The 22,415-nt window shown below is 39.6% G+C and overlaps 1 protein-coding gene across 2 annotated transcripts in view; it reads left to right on the top strand.

Moving 5' to 3' along the window:
* The window catches only part of TOX (thymocyte selection associated high mobility group box), a 230,517-nt gene that overhangs the window by 122,217 nt on the left and 85,885 nt on the right, over positions 1 to 22,415 (top strand). For both annotated transcript variants that reach the window (XM_064442662.1, XM_064442661.1), the window contains exon 3: positions 13,316 to 13,558. In XM_064442662.1, coding sequence (XP_064298732.1) covers positions 13,316 to 13,558 — 243 coding nt within the window. The remainder of the gene's footprint in view (positions 1 to 13,315; positions 13,559 to 22,415) is intronic.

Raw genomic sequence — 22,415 nt, forward strand, 5'->3', positions numbered from 1 at the left:
ATTACCCAGTGCTTTGTAGTGAGCATAATTTAGGTATGTTTTGCAGAGAGGGTCTCTAAAAACTGTTTTATTTCTAATATGCTTTATATCTCTAGTTGAAAAGAATATTTAGCAAATGTAGTGACTAATTTATAGAAGTATATCTTGTATTGTTAAGTTCAAGATTATACCATGATGATACAGCTTGCAGTATAGTATGGACCAAAACCTGTCAAATAGGATCCCAAGTTACCTTAAGAATCTGAGCTTTCATTAAAATATAATAATAACAACAACAACAACAATTTGTTCCCATTTTTGCAAAGTAAATCTTGTTAATATTCTTCTGTGCCTCCTCTTCCTGGTCTGTAAACAGCCTGAAGTGGTAGCTATGAGAGGAAGGGGCTGCTCTACTTATCTTTAGGAGGTGGCATGGTATAAACCTAATGTGGTAAAGGTCTCCCCTCCTTTCAGCACCCCCAACACACTGGACAAGCAGGAGCCATGTTTTTGCAGGGGTCCTGCTAGAGCACCCCAGTGCTGCTCTTTGGAGGTTGCACAGTTAGGGACTGTCACAAACTGTGGGGGACCAAAAGCCTTTCTTTTCAGGAGAGAACAGTGAAGAGTGTGTCAAACAACAACCATGCTTGGGTCCCCACTAGGGATGTGCTAAGGAGGGTGGTGCTGGTGCTGGTGAAGGGGCTAAGACTTCAGGTTGGACATCTAAGGATGCTCTATGTGTACCTAAGGGTATTCCTAAGTAATTGCTTTGGTGGTTGATCACTAATTCTAAAAGAGACTTAAACTTCTCTTATCATTTTACTCAAACTTTCTAAATAGGAAAAGTGCACAGCTGGTTCTTTTTCTGAAGGGAAGTTTAAATGCTTCAATTATAGTATTGGTGTTTGTAGAGCCCAGATCTCATAATATTTTGTGCTTCTACTTATTGTCATCTTTAAAATGTATTTCAATTAAAAACCTTTACTGAAAACACATTTCCCAGCAAACTGCTATAGTATATGCATCAAATTAATGTAATTAACAAAAAGACTCTCAAGTGGAATCTTAAAAAAAGTCTACTCTTGTACATAATTCCGTTAACTTTGAAATTGTGATTGTTTTAAATCAATAACATCATTGTCAGCACATTCTCCTTCTTGAAAATAGAATTCATCTGCTACTGGAAAATTAATGTTTTGCTTGAGGCTTTGCCCTTTACCTAATGTAAATTAGAGAAATTGATTAACACAATAGAAAAAGTTATACCTTCCCCTGTAATATATTTTTGATAGCTGTTGCTTGATAAATTAGTATATTGTGTGTTTTTAAATGAATATGATTTATTGCTGTTGTCTACCATATGAAGAAACACAAAAAAATTGTTTGCAGGATCATTGACTTGAACATATCAATGGCACTGTTGGACAATTCTTGCTGAGTATTAAGATGATTTATGTAACAGACCGAAGGTTTCCACAGTAATGCATTATAGTCTCAAGCTATCACGCCTTGTTCATGCAGAGACAAAAGAAGCTGAAAAACACTTGCTTCTGAAGGTCCTCTGTTTAGAAATTAGGGATAAGGTTGATCCTATTAAAACTCTTCAAAATATCTGCTGTCAAATACATTATCCTAACTTTCAAACATGCATAAGGTATGTTGCTGGTTTTCCTCTTCTAACGAGCTCATTGTTTTTACATTACTCTCGATTCATAAGTATTTCAGTTATGTAACAATATGTTCAATAATAGAAGAGGAGACAGCCTGAAGCATCTATCTTTTAAAAACTGGCATCTTTCCACAGTTCAGTTGCAGAAGCCTTGGTGCAAATGAAAAATTAAGACACGCTCTACATAGTTGGCAGTACCATTCATTTCATTTAAATTAAATATCTATAGGAAAATTCTCAATTTTTAAGGAACTGTTGCTAATACCAGATTCTGATGAGTATATGCATGGTGACTGACGCAACCACTGAGCACATGAAGCAGGCTTACTTAATGTACGTTGTCTTCTGTGCTGTCATGTCGTAGCGATTCTGCTCTTTCCAGAGGGATTTATATTGGAAGTTTGAATGCTTGCTGCCTCTTGTGGTCAGTCTGTTTGAGGTATCTTTGGTTTCCCTTCTCTGATTACTTTGTAAAATTCTATTATAATTGTTTTGAAACGTAAGTTTTGCTGGCCAATACGCAGTCATCACTGTAGAGTACTTAGGCAAAGGAGCTTTACTTTTTATTTCTTTTTCTCCTTACTCCCTTTTCCTCAGTTATTATGCAGCAGATTGTGCAAGCATTTCCCTTATTTTTCTCATAACAATGAGTATCTGCCATCCTCAAAAATAAATATTAGATTTTTTGTGTGTGTGTTACCAGCACAGCAGGATGCTTAGCCCTAATTTGAGTTACATGTTGCTAAAGTAAAAAACTGACCTTTGACATACACCTTCCTGCCCACAGTTTTGCCCCGCCTTCCACGGCTTGTTGCTGGATTTGGCCAGGCTAAATGGCATTAAAAAAATAAATTGAAGGGCACCAACGAGGTCATTGTTCAGGAACAAAAGCTTGGACTTGGGTTGGACAGTGAATCAGGGTTAAATGTTCATATCATTTTATTCTGGCAAGCTTTTCTCATAAAATTATAGGCTAAGATGGCATAGATAATGAGGTCTCTTGATCTCAGAGTAGATATCTCAAAGATCACAGAATCACAGAATGGCAGGGGTTGGAAGGGACCTCTGGAGATCATCTTGTCCAACCCCCCTGCTTGAGCAGGCACACCTAGAGCAGGGGGCACAGGAACGCACCCAGGTGGGTTTTGAATGTGTCCAGGGAAGGAGACTCCACACCCTCCCTGGGCAGCCTCTTCCACTGCTCTGGCACCCTCACAGGAAAGAAGTTTTTTGTCATAGTTAAGTGGAACTTCCGGTTCTCCACCTTGTGCCCATTGCCCCTTGTCCTGTCATTGGGCACCACTGAAAAGAGTCTGGCCCCATCTTCTTGACACCTGTCCTTTAGATATTTATAAGCATTGATAAGATCCCCTCTCAGTCTTCTCCAGGCTGAACAAACCCAGGTCTCTCAGCCTTTCATCATAAGAGAGAGAAGATAATCTGCTTTATGAGATTTCCGTCATTTTGAGGCAGAAACTTCGCAAATATTTAACCAGAAACATATAATATTGTCCTTTAAATTTGGGAAGACATCCTTGATTCAAACAGCTTTTTCGTAGTTTTATGTCTGTAATAGGCCAAATTTAAGGAATGCTCAGTTCTGAAGTTCTCATTGTGTAGCTCCCATCTGAAATATACTGAAATCTGCTTATAATAAACACAGGTGTAATGAAAATCCTCTTTATAATAAAGTAAAATTAAAGCCTGTGTCTGTTCAGTGCTATGCAGTGGGTTTAATGGTGTTACTTTGCAGAGGGCTTTCTCTCTGGAATGTAATAAAGGTCCAGGAAGTTCCACTAAACTGAAGAGATGATAAACACCTCATCTACTCCCACAGTCATGAGATGAAAGTGAAACCACTGGCAAAGTTCCTAGCAGCTCTGTGGTAAAGTAAATAAAGCGTTTACTGCTACTCTTTTGTTTTTTTATTCAAAAGTGAAAAGGCGAGCTTGCTAGTATTTCTGTGACCGGTAGAATGAAAAGGAGCTATTCTGTGTGTTTCTGAATAGAAAAAGTCCTGCTGATAGTAAAGCCAACTATGAAGGAAAAACAGCCTTGCAGGGACGGTGGGGGGAAGACCCTAAGCTTTCTCACCACCCCCAAGAAACATCTCACAGAGCTGAAGCTCCAGGCCACCATTTATTATTAATATGTATGAGCTGTACTTATGAATTGTAATTGGATACAGGGAGTGTAGCCTTCCCTAATGCATTTGATGGTAGATAACTGCTTTCATTAGACATTCCAGATAAATGGCTTGGGTTGGAAGAAGAGATGCTCTAAGAAAGCCCAGGGGTCGGGACAGGATGATGACTGGCCTGGGAGTGGGAGCTCTTTCTGCAGGGAAAACCTTGGGCCCAGCCTTGTCCTGGAGTTGCCTTAAAAGTTTTTTGAGTAATAACAAAACATTCCAGGAGACCCCTTTGCCAGCACTGGATCAGTTCCATCAAGGGAACTCCATATGGTTCCTCAAGAGGGCTTTCCCAAGGGTGAGGCGAGGTGGCAGGATAGTAGGAGAGGGTGCTTGAAGCTTGTAGCTGCTATTGGCAGGACAAGCACATGTCCTGTTCCTCATTCCTTCCCTCCATGTGCAGTTGCAACAGCCTTGTTTCCAGGCTATGTTGAGTTTGCTGCAAATGTATATAGGATTAATACGTTTCTGATGTACCGGTGTGCCAAGTCATTACGAGCATCTGAACCATGCTCCTGGGCAACACACGCTGGAGTACTGTCATGTTACCTTTGAAGCAGCTTCCCTGAGGAAGTTCTGTCTGTATGTTACATACACAGATACTAAGTATGGAAATACCAAAATGGCTGAAAATGCTAGGTGTATAGGTGCTCTACAGATGCTTTCAAATATCTGTCTGCACTATTAGCATATGGCTTGGGTTCTGCCTAGCTTTGCTGAAGTAGTAAAATAGTTTGTCTTAAAAAACAAAAAAAAGGAAGAAAAGGAAAAGCATTATAGGAAGTACTAGTTCTAGAATTATATGCTGGTTTGCTATGTTATTATTGCCTTTGCTACACTACTCCTACTACTTTAAGAAGCTTATTTAAGTGTAGTCAACAGTGATGTGGTAGGTGATGTGGGATCAAATACACTCTAGCTGGTTTGCAAGCAATAGCCATGGTGTGATTTTTTGAAAATAATCAGAGAGCAAATGTCCGTTTAAAATGCTTAACCTATATAACATATATAACATTATTATATAGTTTCACGTGATGCAACTTGAGTTGTGGAGTTTTATGCCACTAGTTTTTTACTTCCTTTTTAGTAAGTGAAGCTAATGTCCTAATGGCAGTTGAATTGCTTCCACCATTTTTGAAGTGTTACTAATTAAAGACACGCTTGAAACACAGCAAATCAAAGTCTAAAGTAAACCCTGGACTATCCACATAGGGCATGCAAAGGGTGTACAAATAAGACAGCAGATTTGCTGAATGCCCCCAATCTTAATGCTATAGGCACACCCAGCCTGTCAATATTTAGTTTAGGAATATTTGCTTCTTGTACCGAATATAGGTTGAGGTCCCTTCTTCTTGTTGAAGGAGTGGTGACAGAATACTGTAGATCCTTGTCCTACTGTTGCTTAAGGAAAGTGAGAGGGCGGATCTCTCTTCCTCCTCTAGGTGTCAATAAATCTTGGTTCAGCAAAGATGCAGCAGAAGGTATTTTCACTGTAGGGTAGTGAGAGAGAGAGAAAGCAAATGTTAAAACTTCTTTGTACCTGCAAAATCATGGGAAGGAAAACCCTTTTGAGGCCATCAGTCTTTTCAGACAGTAGAAAAGACCGGGTTGAACACAAAATAGCCTCATTTAACAGCTCATGAATCCCTCCTGGTAGCTGTAGGTTACATGGGCCTAAGCTCACCAAATCTAAGTGTACTTTTGTGGGATAGTGCTGGTCCAGAAGAACATTATGGGTGTTGTCCCTTCATTTCTGTTCTTTGCTGCTTTGTTATTGTGGTGTTAGACCTTAGGCTCAGTCTAGACACCTTTCTTTTAATCATCGATTTAATATAATCATAATTAGCAAATAGTGTATACAGGTTCCATAATACTTCTATTTGTTTTAGCACAGTTTATACATTGTGGCTGGGTAAATATGATGTGTTCTCTTTGTCATGGGTAGGTCTCCTCCCCATTTGGTGAGGGTCTATGTATTTATTTCCTCCCTTGAAGATGTCTCCACTGATGCCTGCATCATGGCTTCTAAAATGAGGGGCAAATGTGACTTACTAATGGCAGTAGATTCACACCAACTTCCCATTAAGGAGAGGGCAGGGGCAAGGGGAGAGCAAACTCCTGTGCTGGAGATGAGAAACACAGCTGGAGAGCATAGGCAGAATCAAAGTCCTCACACATAAGATTGGTGATATTACTGCCAGACCTTTTCCTCTCCCTGTCCTGCTGGTTTCATTCTTTGGGATTTTACTTTGGCCTTTGCAGTCTAGCCTTCCTGTTCTGTTTCATACTAAGATATTTGGTAACAGATGTTTAAACCTTGTAGGGAAGCAAGGAAAGCAACCAAAACCATGACAATGTGCACTAGAGTAGATTATTTCTCTGTTCAGCAGCTCACTGTGTAACCAGAGTAATTGAATTAACCAACCATGGATGTTGCTATACTCCTTGAACAGCCCTATCCAACTGGACATTAGGTCTGGGGACATGGAGTATACCAATCAGTGTATTCTTTGACCTGTATTTTAGTCCCTAGGTAATCATTAATGTGAACGAAACAATAGACAATGTGCTTCTGTCAGAAAAGGATGACAAAATGTGGTTTCGTGTAGTGGACTGAGAAAACTGGCCAGGACTGCCAAGATTAAGAGCCAAGTAGGTAAAAGGTAATTCTGACAGGGGGAGATCGCGACCACCGACTCACGGGCCACCGACCCAGGTAATACCACCTACTCAAACGAGAACAATGGGGAAGGACAGCTGAGCCTGTGCAATAATTTACATGTGAAGTAAGGAAGTTGTACCAATCACCAAAGAGAATAATACTGAATATGTATAGATAAGATGAATATGTATATTTTTGGTCTATATAAATCACATGGGAAGGGTGTGTAAGGTATGCACGTTAGGAGGAGCGATCCCCCGTGCATCCGGCGCCGTGAATAAAGAATGCCTGCCTTTTAACACTACATTGGTGTTACGAGGTTTATTCCCGATTTCGGTGACAGTTTTGGCGACCCAGATGGGACCCTGCTTTTGAATCTCGACGGATCCGTGGGATCGTGGGACCTCCAGCCGGCACCGAGGGATTCTCGGGGAGAACTTCCGATCCCCGGACCGGAGAATTCTGAGCATGTTCCCCTGGAATAAGGTAAACAAGGCATTCTTTTAAGAAGAAACTTAGGTAGAATAATATGTGGGGTTAGCTTTCCACCAAGGATAGGATAGTTGGTTAGAGTCCCACAGGCCTGCCCGTGAGGCGTGGCGAAAGCTACGCAGGGTTGGGGCCGAGAGGTACCTTGATTGGTAAGTCTCTGCTAGGCGAAAGCCTGTGGAGCACGGCCCAGGGGAGGGGAGTCTTCAACAGGGGGTTGAGGTCTCCAGGTATTTGCGGTAAGGGGCTGAGGCCTCGAGATCGGAATCCCAGAGGGACCTCTAACAGGGGTTGGGGTCCCTCAGACTAGTGCTTGTGATAGTGCACAATCACAACCACTGGTCGACTGGGACATCGACCAGATCCAGATGGGAACATTTTCGAGTGAGAAACCTATCCCACAAAGAACACCTTTGGGATGTATTTTGAAGCATTGGAAAGACATCGGGGGTGGTGACCCACTAACTCGGAAACAACTAATTGAATATTGCAATCATTGGTGGCCAATGTATAAGCTGGAGGATGAGAAGAAATGGCCTGAAACGGGACATTGCAATATAATACCATCTTGCAATTAATGTTTTGTAAAATGGAAGGCAAATGGGAGGAAGTCGCATATGTTGATTTGTTCTTTACGCGGTAGAATCATCCAGAGTGGCAGAAACAGTGTGGGATATGTCCACAAGATTCTATGGCAATGGTTTTGAAAGGAGGAAAATGTGGTGAGAACTTGAAAAAGTGTTGTTCTACTTGTGATACTGGATGCTTTGCTTGATGAAACTGACAAGAAAATGGTATGGAATACAGCCAGAAGGCAGGTGGAGGGAGCACATGCTAATGGGAATTTACAGGGGACATTGGATCAGAATTTTCCATCTACGAATCCCGAGTGGGACCCTAATCAATCGGGACCCAGGGGAATGTTGACTAGGTATCAGAGGTGGATTTTATGTGGAGTAAGACATGCAATGCCAAAAGCAAGAAATTGGTCAAAAATTTATGAAGTGAGACAAGAACTAAATGAGTCCCCTTCAGCCTCTATGGAAAGGCTGAAGGTGACTGCCAGAAAATGTACTAATTTGGACCCAGAAAAACCAGAACCAGCAATTCAATTGGCCTCTATATTCATGGGACAATCAGCCCCAGATATTGTAAAGAAACTTCAGAAACTGGAAAGACCTGAATCTAGAGGTTTGGGTAAAATGCTTGAAGTGGCTTGGCATGAAGGGGACCGGGGGAATCAACCCTAGCTGAACACCTGGTTACACTGAAGCTAGGGAACGAAGAAATAGAATTTTTGTAGATACGGGGACCCTTATTTGGTATTGTAAAGGGAAATTTAGTCATAAATCAGTAGATGTCATTGGTGCGACAGGGCAAAGGAAAATTGGCCTTTTTTAGAGCCATTAAAGTTTAAGTTGGGGAAACAATGGGTAACTCACCAGTTTCTGTATAGGCCTGAATGCCCAGTACCTCTGTTATGACGAGATCTACTAAGTAAATTAGATGCACAAATAACTTTTAAAGATGGAGAGATTAAATTACTAATACCAGAATCAAAAGCCATAGAGGCGAGAGTGTTTATGTTACAGGATTCCTCCAGGGAGGAACAGATTCCCGAAGAAGTGGAAAATGCAGTAGTCCCTTTGGTTTGGGCGAGTGGAGTTCCAGGGCGATCTAAATTGGCAGAGCCAGTAAAAGTAATGTTAAAACCTGGAGCCAAGCCGGTAAGACAAAAACAATATCATATTAGGTGGGAGGCTCGAAAAGGATTAGAGGGGTTAATTAAAAATTTTTAGAATATGGGCTTTTGGTAGAATGTGAATCAGAATATAATACTCCTATATTGCCAGTAAAGAAATCTGGAGGCAAGGAATTTCGACTAGTTCAGGATTTAAGGGCTATAAATCAGATAATCCAAGATATACATCCAGTAGTGGCTAATCTATACACTTCACTGACCTCTTTAAAAGAGGAGCATAAGTGGTTTACTGTACTAGATTTGAAAGATGCCTTCTTCTTCATACCTCTGGACATAAAAAGTCAAAGCATATTTGCTTTTGAATGGGAAAGCCCCACCGCAGGACGAAAGACACAGCTAACACAGACTGTACTTCCACAAGCATTTAAAAATTATCCTACGATATTTGGGAATCAGCTGGCAAAAGAATTAGAGATATGGAAAAAACAGAACCAAGTGAGAGGCATATTGTTACAGTATGTGGATGACATTCTGATAGTGGCAGAAAGTAAAGAAAAATGTTTTGAAATTACTATCAGCTTATTAAATTTTCTGGGCCAAGGAGGATACAGAGTTTCCAGAAACAAAGCCCAAATAGGAAAAGAAGCAGTGATTTATGTGGGATTTCAAATATCTCAAGGACAAAGACAATTTAGGAAATGAAAGGAAAGAAGCTATTTGTCAAATTCCTGAACCTAGCAGCCTGAAGGAACTGAGAGCTTTTCTGGGGATGATTGGATGGTGTCAGCTCTGGATTCTGAACTATGGACTGTATGTGAAGCCACTATATGAAGGTTTAAGAGAATCTAAAGATCGGCGTTTGACTTGGACACCTGAGTGCCAGAAATCGTTCAAAGAACTTGAAAAGGCACTAATGAGGGCCCCTGCATTGCGTTTACCTGACCTAACCAAATCTTTTGAGTTGTTTGTACATGAAAGGCAACATCTGGCCCTTGGAGTGCTGGCACAAAGGTTGGGATCCTGGAGGTGGCCAGTGGGATACTTTTCCAAACAACTTGATAATGTGAGTAAAGGATGGCTGGGATGTTTGCATGCTGTGGCAGCAACAGTACTGCTGATCCAAGAAGCTTGAAAATTGGCCATGGGTCAAAAGATGGTGGTATATGTACCACACATGGTAATGACTGTCTTATAGCAAAAGGGGGGTCATTGGTTATCCCCCAGCAGAATGCTGAAATATCAGGTTGTCCTATTGGAACAAGGTGATATAGAATTAAAAACCACAGCAATTGTTAATTCAGCAATGTTCTCGTCAGCAGAAAATCCGACAGGAAGTTTAGAACATGATTGCCTGCTAACTATTGAACAAGTCTATTCCAGCAGACCGGACCTGAGAGATGAACCTCTGGAAAATCCTGATCTGGAATTGTTTACAGATGGAAGAAGCTTTGTGCAAGAAGGGAAGCGAATGGCTGGATATGCTGTCCTTACCACCACCAAGGTAATGGAGTCAGGGACACTGCCTGCAAACACCTCAGCACAGAAAGCAGTATTGGTGGCATTGAAGCAGGCTCTGTGAATGGCAGAAGGAAGAAGGTTAAATATTTGGACTGATTCCAAATATGCATTTGGTGTGATCCATGATCATGGAGCTATTTGGAAGGAAAAAGGACTACTATCAGCCCAAGGATCATCAATAAAGCATAAAGAAGAAATTCTCCAACTTCTGGAAGATGTGCAGAAACCAAAAGAAGTGGCGGTAATGCATTGCAAAGCTCATCAATTTGGTCAGGCGGCTGTAAACATAGATAAATGATTGGCAGATAAAGCTGCAAAGGGGACTGCAGAACAAGGTATCCTTGCACTAGTACCAGTAAAACAGATAAAAACTCCAAAGTTGAAACCGAGATATAATAAACTGGATGAGCAATTAGCAGAACAATTGGAAGCATCACAAAATACAGAAGGATGGTGGGTAACACCAGAAAAACAGATAATAATAGCCCCACAAGTTATGAAAGAACTTGCAAAAGAAAAGCATGGGCAAACACATTGGGGTGTAGATGCTATGGTTTCGAGTTTAAAAACATCTGTAGTGTGTGTAGGCATGACAAGAATAGTTAAATCCATAGTAGCTAAGTGTCCAATCTGTCCTAGAAATAATCCCCTGAACCAAAAGAAACCACCTTTAGGAGTAACAAAACAAGGAAATTCTCCCGGAGATTATTGGCAAATTGAGTTTTCTGAGTTACCCAGACAAAATGGATATAGGTGTTTGTTAGTGCTGACCGATACATTTTCTGGATGGCCAGAAGCTTTCTCTTGCTGCACCAACAAAGCTAGAGAAGTAGTTAAAATGTTGCTGAAGGAAATAATATCAAGATTTGGAGTGCCAATGGGAATGTCCTCTGATAGAGGACCACATTTTTTGGCAGATGTAGTTCAACAAATTAGTAAAATTTTGGGTATAAAATGGGACCTGCATATGCCCTGGAGACCACAATAAAGTGGGAAACTTGAGAGGATGAACCAAACACTAAACTGATACAGTGGAATATTATTGATCTAAGATGGAAGTATTGAAAAGATGATTATTTCAAAACTTCCAAAGGGGGGAAATGTAACCAAAGTGATGGAATTAACCAACCATGGATGTTACTATACTCCTTGAACAGCCCTATCCAACTGGACGTTAAGTCTGGGGACATGGAGTATACCAATCAGTGTATTCTTTGACCTGTATTTTAGTCCCTAGGTAATCATTAATGTGAACGAAACAATAGACAATGTGCTTCTGTCAGAAAAGGATGACAAAATGTGGTTTCGTGTAGTGGACTGAGAAAACTGGCCAGGACTGCCAAGATTAAGAGCCAAGTAGGTAAAAGGTAATTCTGACAGGGGGAGATCGCGACCACCGACTCACGGGCCACCGACCCAAGTAATACCACCTACTCAAACGAGAACAATGGGGAAGGACAGCTGAGCCTGTGCAATAATTTACATGTGAAGTAAGGAAGTTGTACCAATCACCAAAGAGAATAATACTGAATATGTATAGATAAGATGAATATGTATATTTTTGGTCTATATAAATCACATGGGAAGGGTGTGTAAGGTATGCACGTTAGGAGGAGTGATCCCCCGTGCATCCGGCGCCGTGAATAAAGAATGCCTGCCTTTTAACACTACATTGGTGTTACGAGGTTTATTCCTGATTTCGGTGACAACTGAAAACATGTAACAATGTTTGTTGTTGGTCTGATTTAAGTTTTTATATCCATGCTCATACAAAGGAGGGTAACCTCAGGCATCGGGGATTATTACTATGATGACTAATGAAAAACCCCTTTGTTTATAATTGGGCATTGATTCTTCCCTTGTCCTTCTGCATGAATTCATGCACCATACTGTCCTCCATTTGCAAACTCATATTGGGGAAAACATTTTCTTCTAATAGCTGGCTTTTGAAATTGTGCCCTCCTTTTCATCTTTTCAGAAGATGCTTTGCAGGAGCAGAACATATTTAAATCCTTGCATTTCCAGAATTAACAAAAGCAGTACTCAGAGCAAGGCTGCTTTGCCGCAGAGGGGCAGGAAGGGTGGAACTAGTCTCTATGCTATAAACCTCATGACTGTGGGTGTGGGATGTGCAAAGACTGATCACTTGCAAAAGAGATGAGAACTGAAGCTGTTCTCAGAAAAGCAGGGCAGGCTTTCAGGCTGAACCACTGCAACTGATCCCTTTAACTCTTGATTTGGATCATGTATCTCACTCTGCTCACCTTTTTCCTTTAAAAAATATAAGCATACCCATCCCTATCCCCCAAATGAGCCTACGTGCTTTACAAAGAATGTAGATAAATAATAGCAATTATCCACCTTGGTGCATTACTCTGACTTTGCCTGTGGCTTTTCCTTGGATCAGATTGAGTTGGATGACTTAATGGCAGTAGACAACAGAAGACTAAACAGTTCCTTTGTGGATTAACTCATTTAGATGACTGACAAAATGTATGTGTCGTTGAGTTTATAGATGAAGAAAGGAAAAATCAGTGGTTTTGGGATAACAAATGTATTTTTGTAAACACAAAGTATATGCATATGAAGTATGTGCTATTTCTCTACTTGTTTTTCTTCATAGCAGGACAAATGCATAGTTCTCCTGTAAGCCTAAAAGCAGTATCTTTCTTCTTCACTATATAATTCTTGATCTGAGTAGTGGGGATTCTGATGAACTATTTCGAGCCAATGTTAATTTTATAAATTGCATTCCGTTTTCCACAATTCCCATGAAAAAGACATTCAGCTAGCTGAACACTCTTGGAAAATTTTAATAGGACCCTTGAAATCTGAATTCAGCTTGTTTAAAAAAAACCTCTTTCTAATGGAAGCTGTGAAAGTATCAGAGATTCTTATGCCTTAGAGGCAATTTTTCTTCCATACATGATGGTGAAACTCTGCTATTGGAATACATAGGTGTTTAAAATATCTCTTTGCTAAATGGAAGCTCCTGCTTAGAAGTATGTTAGTTGGGCTCTTTTTGTTTGTTTTGTGTGACTTTTATTATTATTCTTGATCAGTATTCATATGATTTTCATAGCACTTTCCGTATTTTTTTTCCAGTCTTTTCCTGGCCCAAGTCTTGAAAGTGAAGATTTTAACATACCTCCTATAACTCCTCCGTCATTGCCTGACCACTCCCTGGTGCACTTGAATGAGATAGAGTCTGGGTACCACTCTCTGTGTCATCCCATGAATCACAACGGCCTCCTTCCATTCCACCCACAAAACATGGATCTACCCGAAATTACAGTTTCCAACATGCTTGGCCAAGATGGGGCACTCCTTTCCAATTCCCTCTCTGTGGTAAGCGTTTTTAGTTTTTCCCTTCTGTACTACTTTAAGTTGCAAAGTCGTGGAAATACAGACCTGCTTGAAATCCTCCGAGGGGCCAGCTTCTGCACCACTCAAGTTATGGAGCAAGCTGGGTTTTACATCACACTCCCTATGTCAAATCCTCCCTGCACTGGAGGCGGTGGGGGTTTTACAGCTGAGTTCCTCAAAGACTTGAGTAGAATTACTTCTGCTTTACACGGATGTAAATAATGACAAAAGGAGGCTCAAGCCTTTGAATTCCGCTGGAGCAGGGTTTGGATCCAGATGGCCGTTGTTCTGTGGTTGTCTGACGAGGCTCTTTCCATTCTCATTTGCATGTGCTGAGAGATGTACAAAAATTTAATATCTCCTTTCTTGTTTACCGCACGTTTGGAAAACAGCAAATGTTATTTCTGATTCTAGGCCAAATCTTATAGCCTTTTTACAGTTCCCAGTCCTTAGCCAGCCAGAATCCAATTGAAATGACTGGACGCTTTGCTTATAAAGTCTGTCAGATAGTCATTATAGTCGTAATCTTGGGAAGCCTGATATTATAAATCACTTCTTTGAATGTTAAATTGCTTGCAACAACTGCAGAGATACTTTACATATTACATTCTCAAGTGGGCTCTGCAAATAATTAGTATACTTCTTGCATAGCAGCTCCAGACAAAACCATTTTGTGGAAGAGGGCATTATTTCACGTCGATGTACAATTCTAATCCAGAGTTAAAAATCCCATGGGAGATTATGGGGCCTGGCATTGTGTGGGGCTCACTGGACCTCAGCCATTCTGTTAGGGTTGCCCAGGAACTGCAGATCTTGACAGCCACAGTTAAGGATCCTAGAGATCCTAAGTTCCTAAAGATCCAAGAGTCTGGGCTCCTTACTGGAGGATCAGATGATGGCTTAGGGCACCGTGTCACAGCAGGGAGGCTCTGCGCTTAGGGACTGAGGCTGTTTAGGCTTCCAGCTTGCTAGCTTCCCATCACCTTACCTAAAAAAAAACCAAACAAAACCAGTCCTGGGAGCCTGGGAGCTGAGGCAGCATATGGAGGCTTGTAGGCTGAGGAATCTAGGCTCAGCTCCCCATCAGCCTCTCAGACAAACAGCCCCAGAGCCAGGGGCTGGGGGTCCATGGTGGCCGGAAAACAGTTAGTTTACAACAAAAATCTGCCTTGTCACAGGGCTTCATTGCAATTTAATTAAAATAAAGCTGCCTTGATTTTGAGGAGCTCTGCATTCCCTCTGAGGATGTCCAACAAGCTGTATTGCAGGTGGGCTAGTCTTGGCTTCTTATGCGCTGCTTAGTTGTTACTGATTTGCTAGGATGTTGCACACTTTGTGTTTGAGATCAGAATCTGACCCCAGGGTTATGTTCAATAATGGGAGGAGAGGAGGAGAGGCAGGTTTTCATAAAGAAATACAAATATGCTTTGTGGAAATGTTTTGAATTTTGCATGCATTTCTACAAAGCCGATGGCATGCATTAAAGAGCATGAGCTAAATCTTGCGTGGGGTTCTAAGAATCAGAGCTATGAAAGGACTTGAAAAAGTAAGAGAAACGCTTCACACTCTGGTCAAGACAAGCAGTATTTCATTGAATTGATGTCTTTTGAGCCATTGCTATGGCTCAAAACCATGCAATCTTTTAAGCTGTGATGTTCCACATTAACCTCTTGCAACAAGCTCTGAACAAAGGGCCTTGAGAGTTGGTACATCATCACAGTGAATTGTTGCATCGAGGGCAAATACAAAGAAGTTGAATAATATAACTAGGCAATTTTGCTAATGGGACTTAGTGCAGATCAGAAAAAATGAAAATCAGACCACAAGAATATATGCACTAAATTTTATCAGTAATTTCTGAGGATTTGTTGAATAAATAAAGAATGATCCTTGAAGCATCATGGGCTAAGTCAACTGTTATCCCTAACTTGCATGCCCTTTGCACACAAGAGGGCCTCTTAACTAGCAATAGTTTTAACTGAAACTGGCTTGTCTGTTAAGGGGATTAAGCTACATCTCACATTAGTACGACTGGTAGGATAACACCACAGTTTTGTACGGTTCAAACAGTGTTTGGCAGTATAGTTCCTCTGATTTGAATTTGGTAACTTGAGAGGAATTAACTTAAGGGAGATAATTTAAGTTCATTCTTCAGTGAATTCAGTGACTTCTTCAGTGAATAGTATGGCCCCATTGTCCTTTTGGCTTTCCATTGATGAAGGAAGACAGAGGGTTTTGTAGAGTTAGCATTCTTTACTTAGCTTTGAAGCTCTTCTTTATACCCCAGAACCTTTTACATTTTTTCTTCAAATGACTCTTTTCTCTTAATATTACTCATCTCTAAGTTTCCTTTTTACTATCTCATCAAACTCTGATCCATTTAACAAGTACTTGCCTAAATCACTTTTATATTGCCTCACATAGAAAAGAATGTGTAAATTTCTCCAATCTATCTAAACCCTTGATGCCATATAATTTCTGCTATATCAACTAGTGTTTAGTGTATTTGGAACCATGTGTCTCACTTCATTTTTCAGGGCACTGATGAGTATTTTTAGAAAAATTATTCTTAGAAATGAATCTGTTGGCTGTTCTCTATCCCTAATTAATTTCACATCTTCAGCAAATTTTACTTATATTGGGACAAATTCAGCTGTAGTGCAATGTGCCTCTGATTGAATTTGGTCTATTTTTCTTTTTACTTTCAACGTCCTTCCTTTTAGCCAGTTTTTAACCCATGTTGGTATTTTAGCAATAATACCTTCCTTTTTGTCTGTGTTAGAACTAGCGAGTGGTTTTCAGTTGTTGTTTTTATAGACAAAGCCTTAATTAACGCTGGCCAAACAAGAGAGAGTAGATGTAGTGAGCTCAGAAACAAAGCAGGAAAATAGTTTGTACACTGACCATAGCATTTTTCTTTCATCTCAGCTACCAGGTGTTTTCAGATGACAATTTCCATGATTTTGGACAGATTGAAAATCAAGGATATATGCCTCTTCAAAAATCCTTCAAAACTCCCCCTGCTAGAAGTTCTGGTTTCATATTGTGCAGCACTCCCTCCAAGCTGCAGATAAAATCCCTTTGAGTAAGGACTGCAGGATTTGCCCCAAGCTCTGTAAGAATTCTCCTCTGTGGAAATGCTTAAACACACTCAATAAGAGCCCTCTACCAGCGCAGTGAATTCTTATTAGGGATCAGCTACTTACAGATATTTTACACTGTGGGAATTGTTTCTGAAAAATTTTACAATGCTGGGAGATTAAAATTTCCCATTGCCATTTACTCTGTCTGATACTTAAATTCGGAATTAACCTTCATTGAAGTTTTTTTGAGTGATTTTAATTCTTGTTGCACCCCCACTACTTTAAAAAAAATCACTAAAATTTCTCTTTCTCATTATTCTGCTGTCAGCTTCTATGTTTTTGTATTTCTCTTTTCTGCTTAGGTGACATGCAGGCATATACACACATGCACATGCACACTACTTTATACCGTGCTGTCACATACAGATTTCTTTAGATGCTCATTGTATCTGGATATTTGGGGTTCAAAAGTCAAAGGTCTACTGAATTCGTGCAGAATGTGACACATGGTGGTATGAATGCGTGGTCCAGCTCTGGCCTGGTTGACCGCATGTGGGAACTCTCTAAAGTCCTCCTTCAAAATGGATATGAATTCTATTCCTGCTTCTTAAGTGGATCCAATTACATATAGATAGAGCTGTTTAATGAAGATGTACTGATTGTCCTGTGGGCATATTTGTTCCTATATAATGGAACAGGGATCCCTTCTTGACTGAAGGGAAGGTGGGCAGTTGAAGGTAGCCCCATGCAGGTTTGGTTCAGTTCCAGCATTTCTCCGTCTGTATGAATTTTCCTGAAATATTCCAAGGACCGCAAGAAACACCCTTCTAAAATTTGCAAAAAAAATGCATGTATATACAATCCCTATGAGAATATGTGTTTATCTGTAAAAATGCTTTTGGATGAGTTCTATAAAATGAGGTTTACTATGTGTTCATTTTATCAACAAAATTATAGACATTTCAGCTTCTTTAGTATATCCTATAGCTGATTGCTTTTTTCCCCAAGAAACCAGGGTTAAAAATCACAGTGCTGTTTTTACATTGAGGAAGAAACCCCTATTTTGGGGATGCTTTCATATAATCTTGTGCTGATCTTTTTGAAAATGTGGCTCATGATGGTATACTATAGCAAATCTACAAGAAAGCATCTCTTTTAGAGATTTTAGTTTCTTGAAACGCTTCAAATTTCTGGGTTTGAAGTTTAAAGTAGAAAAGATGTTAAAAGGCAATAAAATCAGGGGATTTATTTCCCAAATGCTCTGCCTGTGCTGGCAACAAAAGCCAGCATAATGTATATACTTAGGTTTATTGTCATTTTTAGTATACAGTCAAGGCACACTTTGAATTCAAAGGCTACTGTACAACTGTTTTGACAACCACCACATCAGTAGGTAATGTGCAGGACATATGAAACTGAAGCAAAAATGTTTCTTTAGGTCTATAGGGAGTGCAGTACATCAATGAATTCAGATATATTAGAGCAGCATGAATTTCTAATATGTTGCTCTTATGGAAAAGACCACTGGCATATTGAATAATGCTGCTTTCAAAGCAGAGCAGAAAATGTGATTACAGACAATTTCATTGCTGTTTTTAAAATAAATATTTTCAAAATCTTGAGGTATTTTATTTCATGTAATGCATAAAATATGTAACAGTGGACTAGAGCTAAAGATCTTCTAGGACACTGAAGAGTAGATGATGTCAGCTATAATTATTCAGATGTGAAATAATAGAAGCATTACTTTAAAATAAAATGCATGTCACAAAGGCCCATGTCCTTATATAAAAAAAAGCAATAAAAAGCTTTTTTTTGCACACTTTGACAGAATAAAAGCAGTGAATAATTATTTAACATTATGCCCCGATTCATCAAAGCCTGAACAATTACATTATACTTTTTCATGAATTATATTTTTTAGATATGCAGCCCATGAGAGAGTAATATCTTAAACAAAATGTGGCACTGTATAACAGTGAAGAAAGCAGACAGCTACCTTTTTTTTTCATTTTTCATCTCAGGTAGAATGAAGCTAGTATTTCTTACTCACAGTAGAATTGCTAATAAATCAAATATAAGATATTGTTGCTGTACTGGGATGTATTTAAGACATTTTGTTTTACCAGTTTCATACATATTAGTTTAAATTCAGTATTCATGACTCATCTCAAGGCTGACCTATATGGTTGATTTTTTTGGCACCTTTAAAGCGTTAGTGCAAACTACTGAGTCAAACAGAAATTTTTTATTTCTGATTAGCAAGATTAATAACTTTCATAACAAAACAAAAGATTTGCCTCTGCTAACCTAAATGTTGAGATCTGAATCATGCTTGGATACTTTTTTCTAGCTTGTGTTGCATGCTAGTGGTAGAAGATACTCTTAGTCTCTAGTGAAAACTTCACATTTGTGCCTCATTACCAGACTCTGGTCTCCAGTTTACATCAAAATTTACTGTTATGCTACACAGACCTGCTGCTACCCCAAATTTTATTGCAGTGAGTTATTGCCATCAGAACCACCAAATCATAAAGCTAAGGTCATAGAACACCTTGTGTTAAAGTATTTAATTTTTTTTCTCTTATTAAGCAACTTCGTGTTCTTGCAGGATATCTTTCTTTTTCTTTTTCTTTTTCTTTTTCTTTAAAAAAAACCCATGCATTTTACAGGCTGGATTTTCTCACTGAAATAAGCCTTCCATGGCAAAAGGTTACAATAGTTAGGGTATGTTTTGTCAAATGGCCTAACTATAGGGATGCACAGCCAAATCTTTGGCTGATGTCAGTCACCATAACTTTATTGTCTTCAGTAGAATTATGATGATTTATTCTGTCCAGGGCTCTGGGACATCATGTTTATCTTCCCTTACTTCTGATGTCTGCACCGCTCTTGTCATAAGAAAGACAACAGAAAGGATATGTACAGGAGTTGATTAAGATGTAACTTGATCAAGATTTTATAAATACGTGCTTTCTGCATACCTGCTCGCAGAAGGCTCTTCACCGTGCTACAAAAAAAAAGCATTAAAACATCCAATGTCTAGATATTACAGGTGTATAAAGTCAGACTGGAAAAAAATCATGCATTTTTAACAGTGATAAAGGTTTCCATTTAGATAATATACTGTGGGAGGTTCTTAGTTCCCTGTACCTGATGATTGAAATCAAGATGCGGCATCTCTCAAAAAGATGCGCTCTGTCTAGGACTGGTCTAACGACTGCCCTTCCCCCAATACAGTGGCGGGTCCCCAACCTTCCTGTGGGTCACATCGTGCCTCAGGGGTTCTTGGCAGTAAGTATTAGTCCATGAATATGTGGTAGGGGGAGCATCGCTGGTAGCACCTCAGCTGGTAGCACCTTACAGTTTTTCCCTCCCAAGAGAAAATCAGTAGCATGGAAGAAAGCACTCTGTGAATGCAAGCTATCTGTGGACGCCACCTTCTTAAGGTCAGCTAGGACTAGAATTGTTGTGAGAATATTTGTGGCTAGTGTTTTTCATGAACTTAGGGGTTTTTTTTCTCATCTAAAAGTATCTGGTAAAACTACATTTTCTGTCTGTAAGTACTAAGAACTTACCTTAAAGATAGAGCAAGTAAATATTTGCTCATTACTCTAGGAAAATATTTGTGCACAAATGACCAGAACTCTTTTTAGAATAATTCCAGGTCTCATTTTTAAAATTGCCAATGCAGCTTTTGATTTACTGTCAACTGGGAAATACAGCATTCTGCTTATTTGAGTGTGGTTGTTGAGATTCCATGGGGCACACATATTTCACAAATTCAGTAGGAAAACAACTTCAGTATAATTTCAAGAAGAAATAACAAGGTGGCGTATTTGATTTTTGAAAACAGCCTCCTGTAGAAAACGCTTTGGTGGACTTTTTTTCTCAACAGTTACTCATTGTCTGATGGGAATTTATTTGCTGCATAAAAAAGTAAGAAAAAAATGTGTAGCAGTATTAATTATTGTTTCTGAGACTTTAACCAGATAGGCACAGGCTAAGACATGATGAATGTGGCACAGAGAGAAAGTCTTCAGTTGTGGTTGGTGGATTATACATCACCTCACACGTGAAGTACTCACAGGAGTAATCATAGCTGCAAGTGTCAAACAAAACAGATAATAGAGTATGCAAATAGAGAAAACATAACTCTCAGAAAATGTCAGAAATTCAGGGGCTTCAGCAGCAGAGATTGTTGACTTTAATCTGCTGCTTTTAACATCACATGTACTTGTCGGAAACAGCAAGATAAGGAAATGTTTCTGAAGACTGTCTTCAGGATCTTACTGATCTTAAGGCCTGTAGATGGAATAGAAGTGAAATGTCTTTCTCAAAAAATGTGCAGATGCTTTTGTGAAGACAAAAAAGAAGACCACAGTGCAGATAAAAGGGAGAGTTTTGTGCATCAGGTGGAGTAGCCTCTCCTTCCACCTGTTTCATTATTTAAATGCGTGCATTTGCATTCCTTGAAACTCAAAAGCAGTTGAGAAGGTAGCACACCCTTCATGAATTTGTACTGTATTCATCACTTCATCCCATCTTGTTCAGGGAGTAGAAAGATATGTTGCGTGGACGAAACCAGTCCCACTATGGCATGCACTGTCTTAACTCAAGATGCTGTTTACCTGGTGGAAGTTCAGATGTGCTGCATGACTCTACTGAAGCCTGGGACACCAGCAACCCAGAACTTCATGACAGTGTCACCTGCTAGAAGGGAGTGTGAATTCTCCTTGTCTAGTCTTGCCTGTGAAGAGTCATAGATATTTAGCAAAATTTTTAATTCACTTCAGCAGAAAAAACACATTCTTGGCTTTCTTGATTTTTCTGAGTTGAAGGAATGTAAAAGGTCCGATTAATAGACTCACAGGTTTTTTATCTGTTTTAATGGTTTTACAGAACTTTAAGTATCATTGTTTCAGTTTTCCAATGACTTTTTACAGCAGGAAGTATATTACTGAGGGAAGAAAAAATTCTACTTGGTGGCGCTTTGAGTTTTGGAGAAGTAATCATCAGTAAAAAAATAACTCAGTTTTTATTTTTATCCCTTGTTCTTTCCTAAGGCAATTAAAAAATGCTTAAAGTGTAAGGATGTCTACTCCTCCCCTTGTCCTTTCAATAACATAAAGGTTCATTTTAGCTTGATATCTGCCCCTCTGTTTTTCTCTCCCTTCATTTGTACAAAGTTTGTACAGATGCACTATGTAAATGCTCTTTGCCACACCGGGATTCCCTGGGGACAGTGTGTAAACCCCTAACCTCTGCTGCTAATGTAATGCTGTACTTCAGCCACATGTATGCAACTTAGGAACTTATCTCTGTAGCCTCACTCACACACTTTTGAACTGTATTTATGGCAGTTTGTACATGCTGCTGCCTCTATATTTTGACAATAAAGATATGAAAATGAATGTTCTTAATTCCTTTTCTGTGCATATCATGGTTAGATACAGTTACAAAAAAGGACTTAAAGTATATAGTAGCAGCAAGAAGCCTTACTGAGTGAAGAACATCTCTAAGGCATGTTCATGCATATCTTTCAGTTACAAAACCCCCAAAAATGAACCCTTTCCATATGAAGTCAGGTGAACAGAGGCATTACAGTTTATCTTACATATTATCAATGTGTACCCAACATTCCTATTTCAACCACCCTGTGGGGAAGGAAAAGAGGCAAAGGAGATGTTACAGGTAGTGGCATGGTACTCCGTGTGCCTGGAGATGATGTGGACTGCAGTGCTCAGGGTATATGC

This window comes from Phalacrocorax carbo, chromosome 2 (genome assembly GCF_963921805.1).
Source record: "Phalacrocorax carbo chromosome 2, bPhaCar2.1, whole genome shotgun sequence".
Lineage (NCBI taxonomy): Eukaryota > Metazoa > Chordata > Aves > Suliformes > Phalacrocoracidae > Phalacrocorax > Phalacrocorax carbo.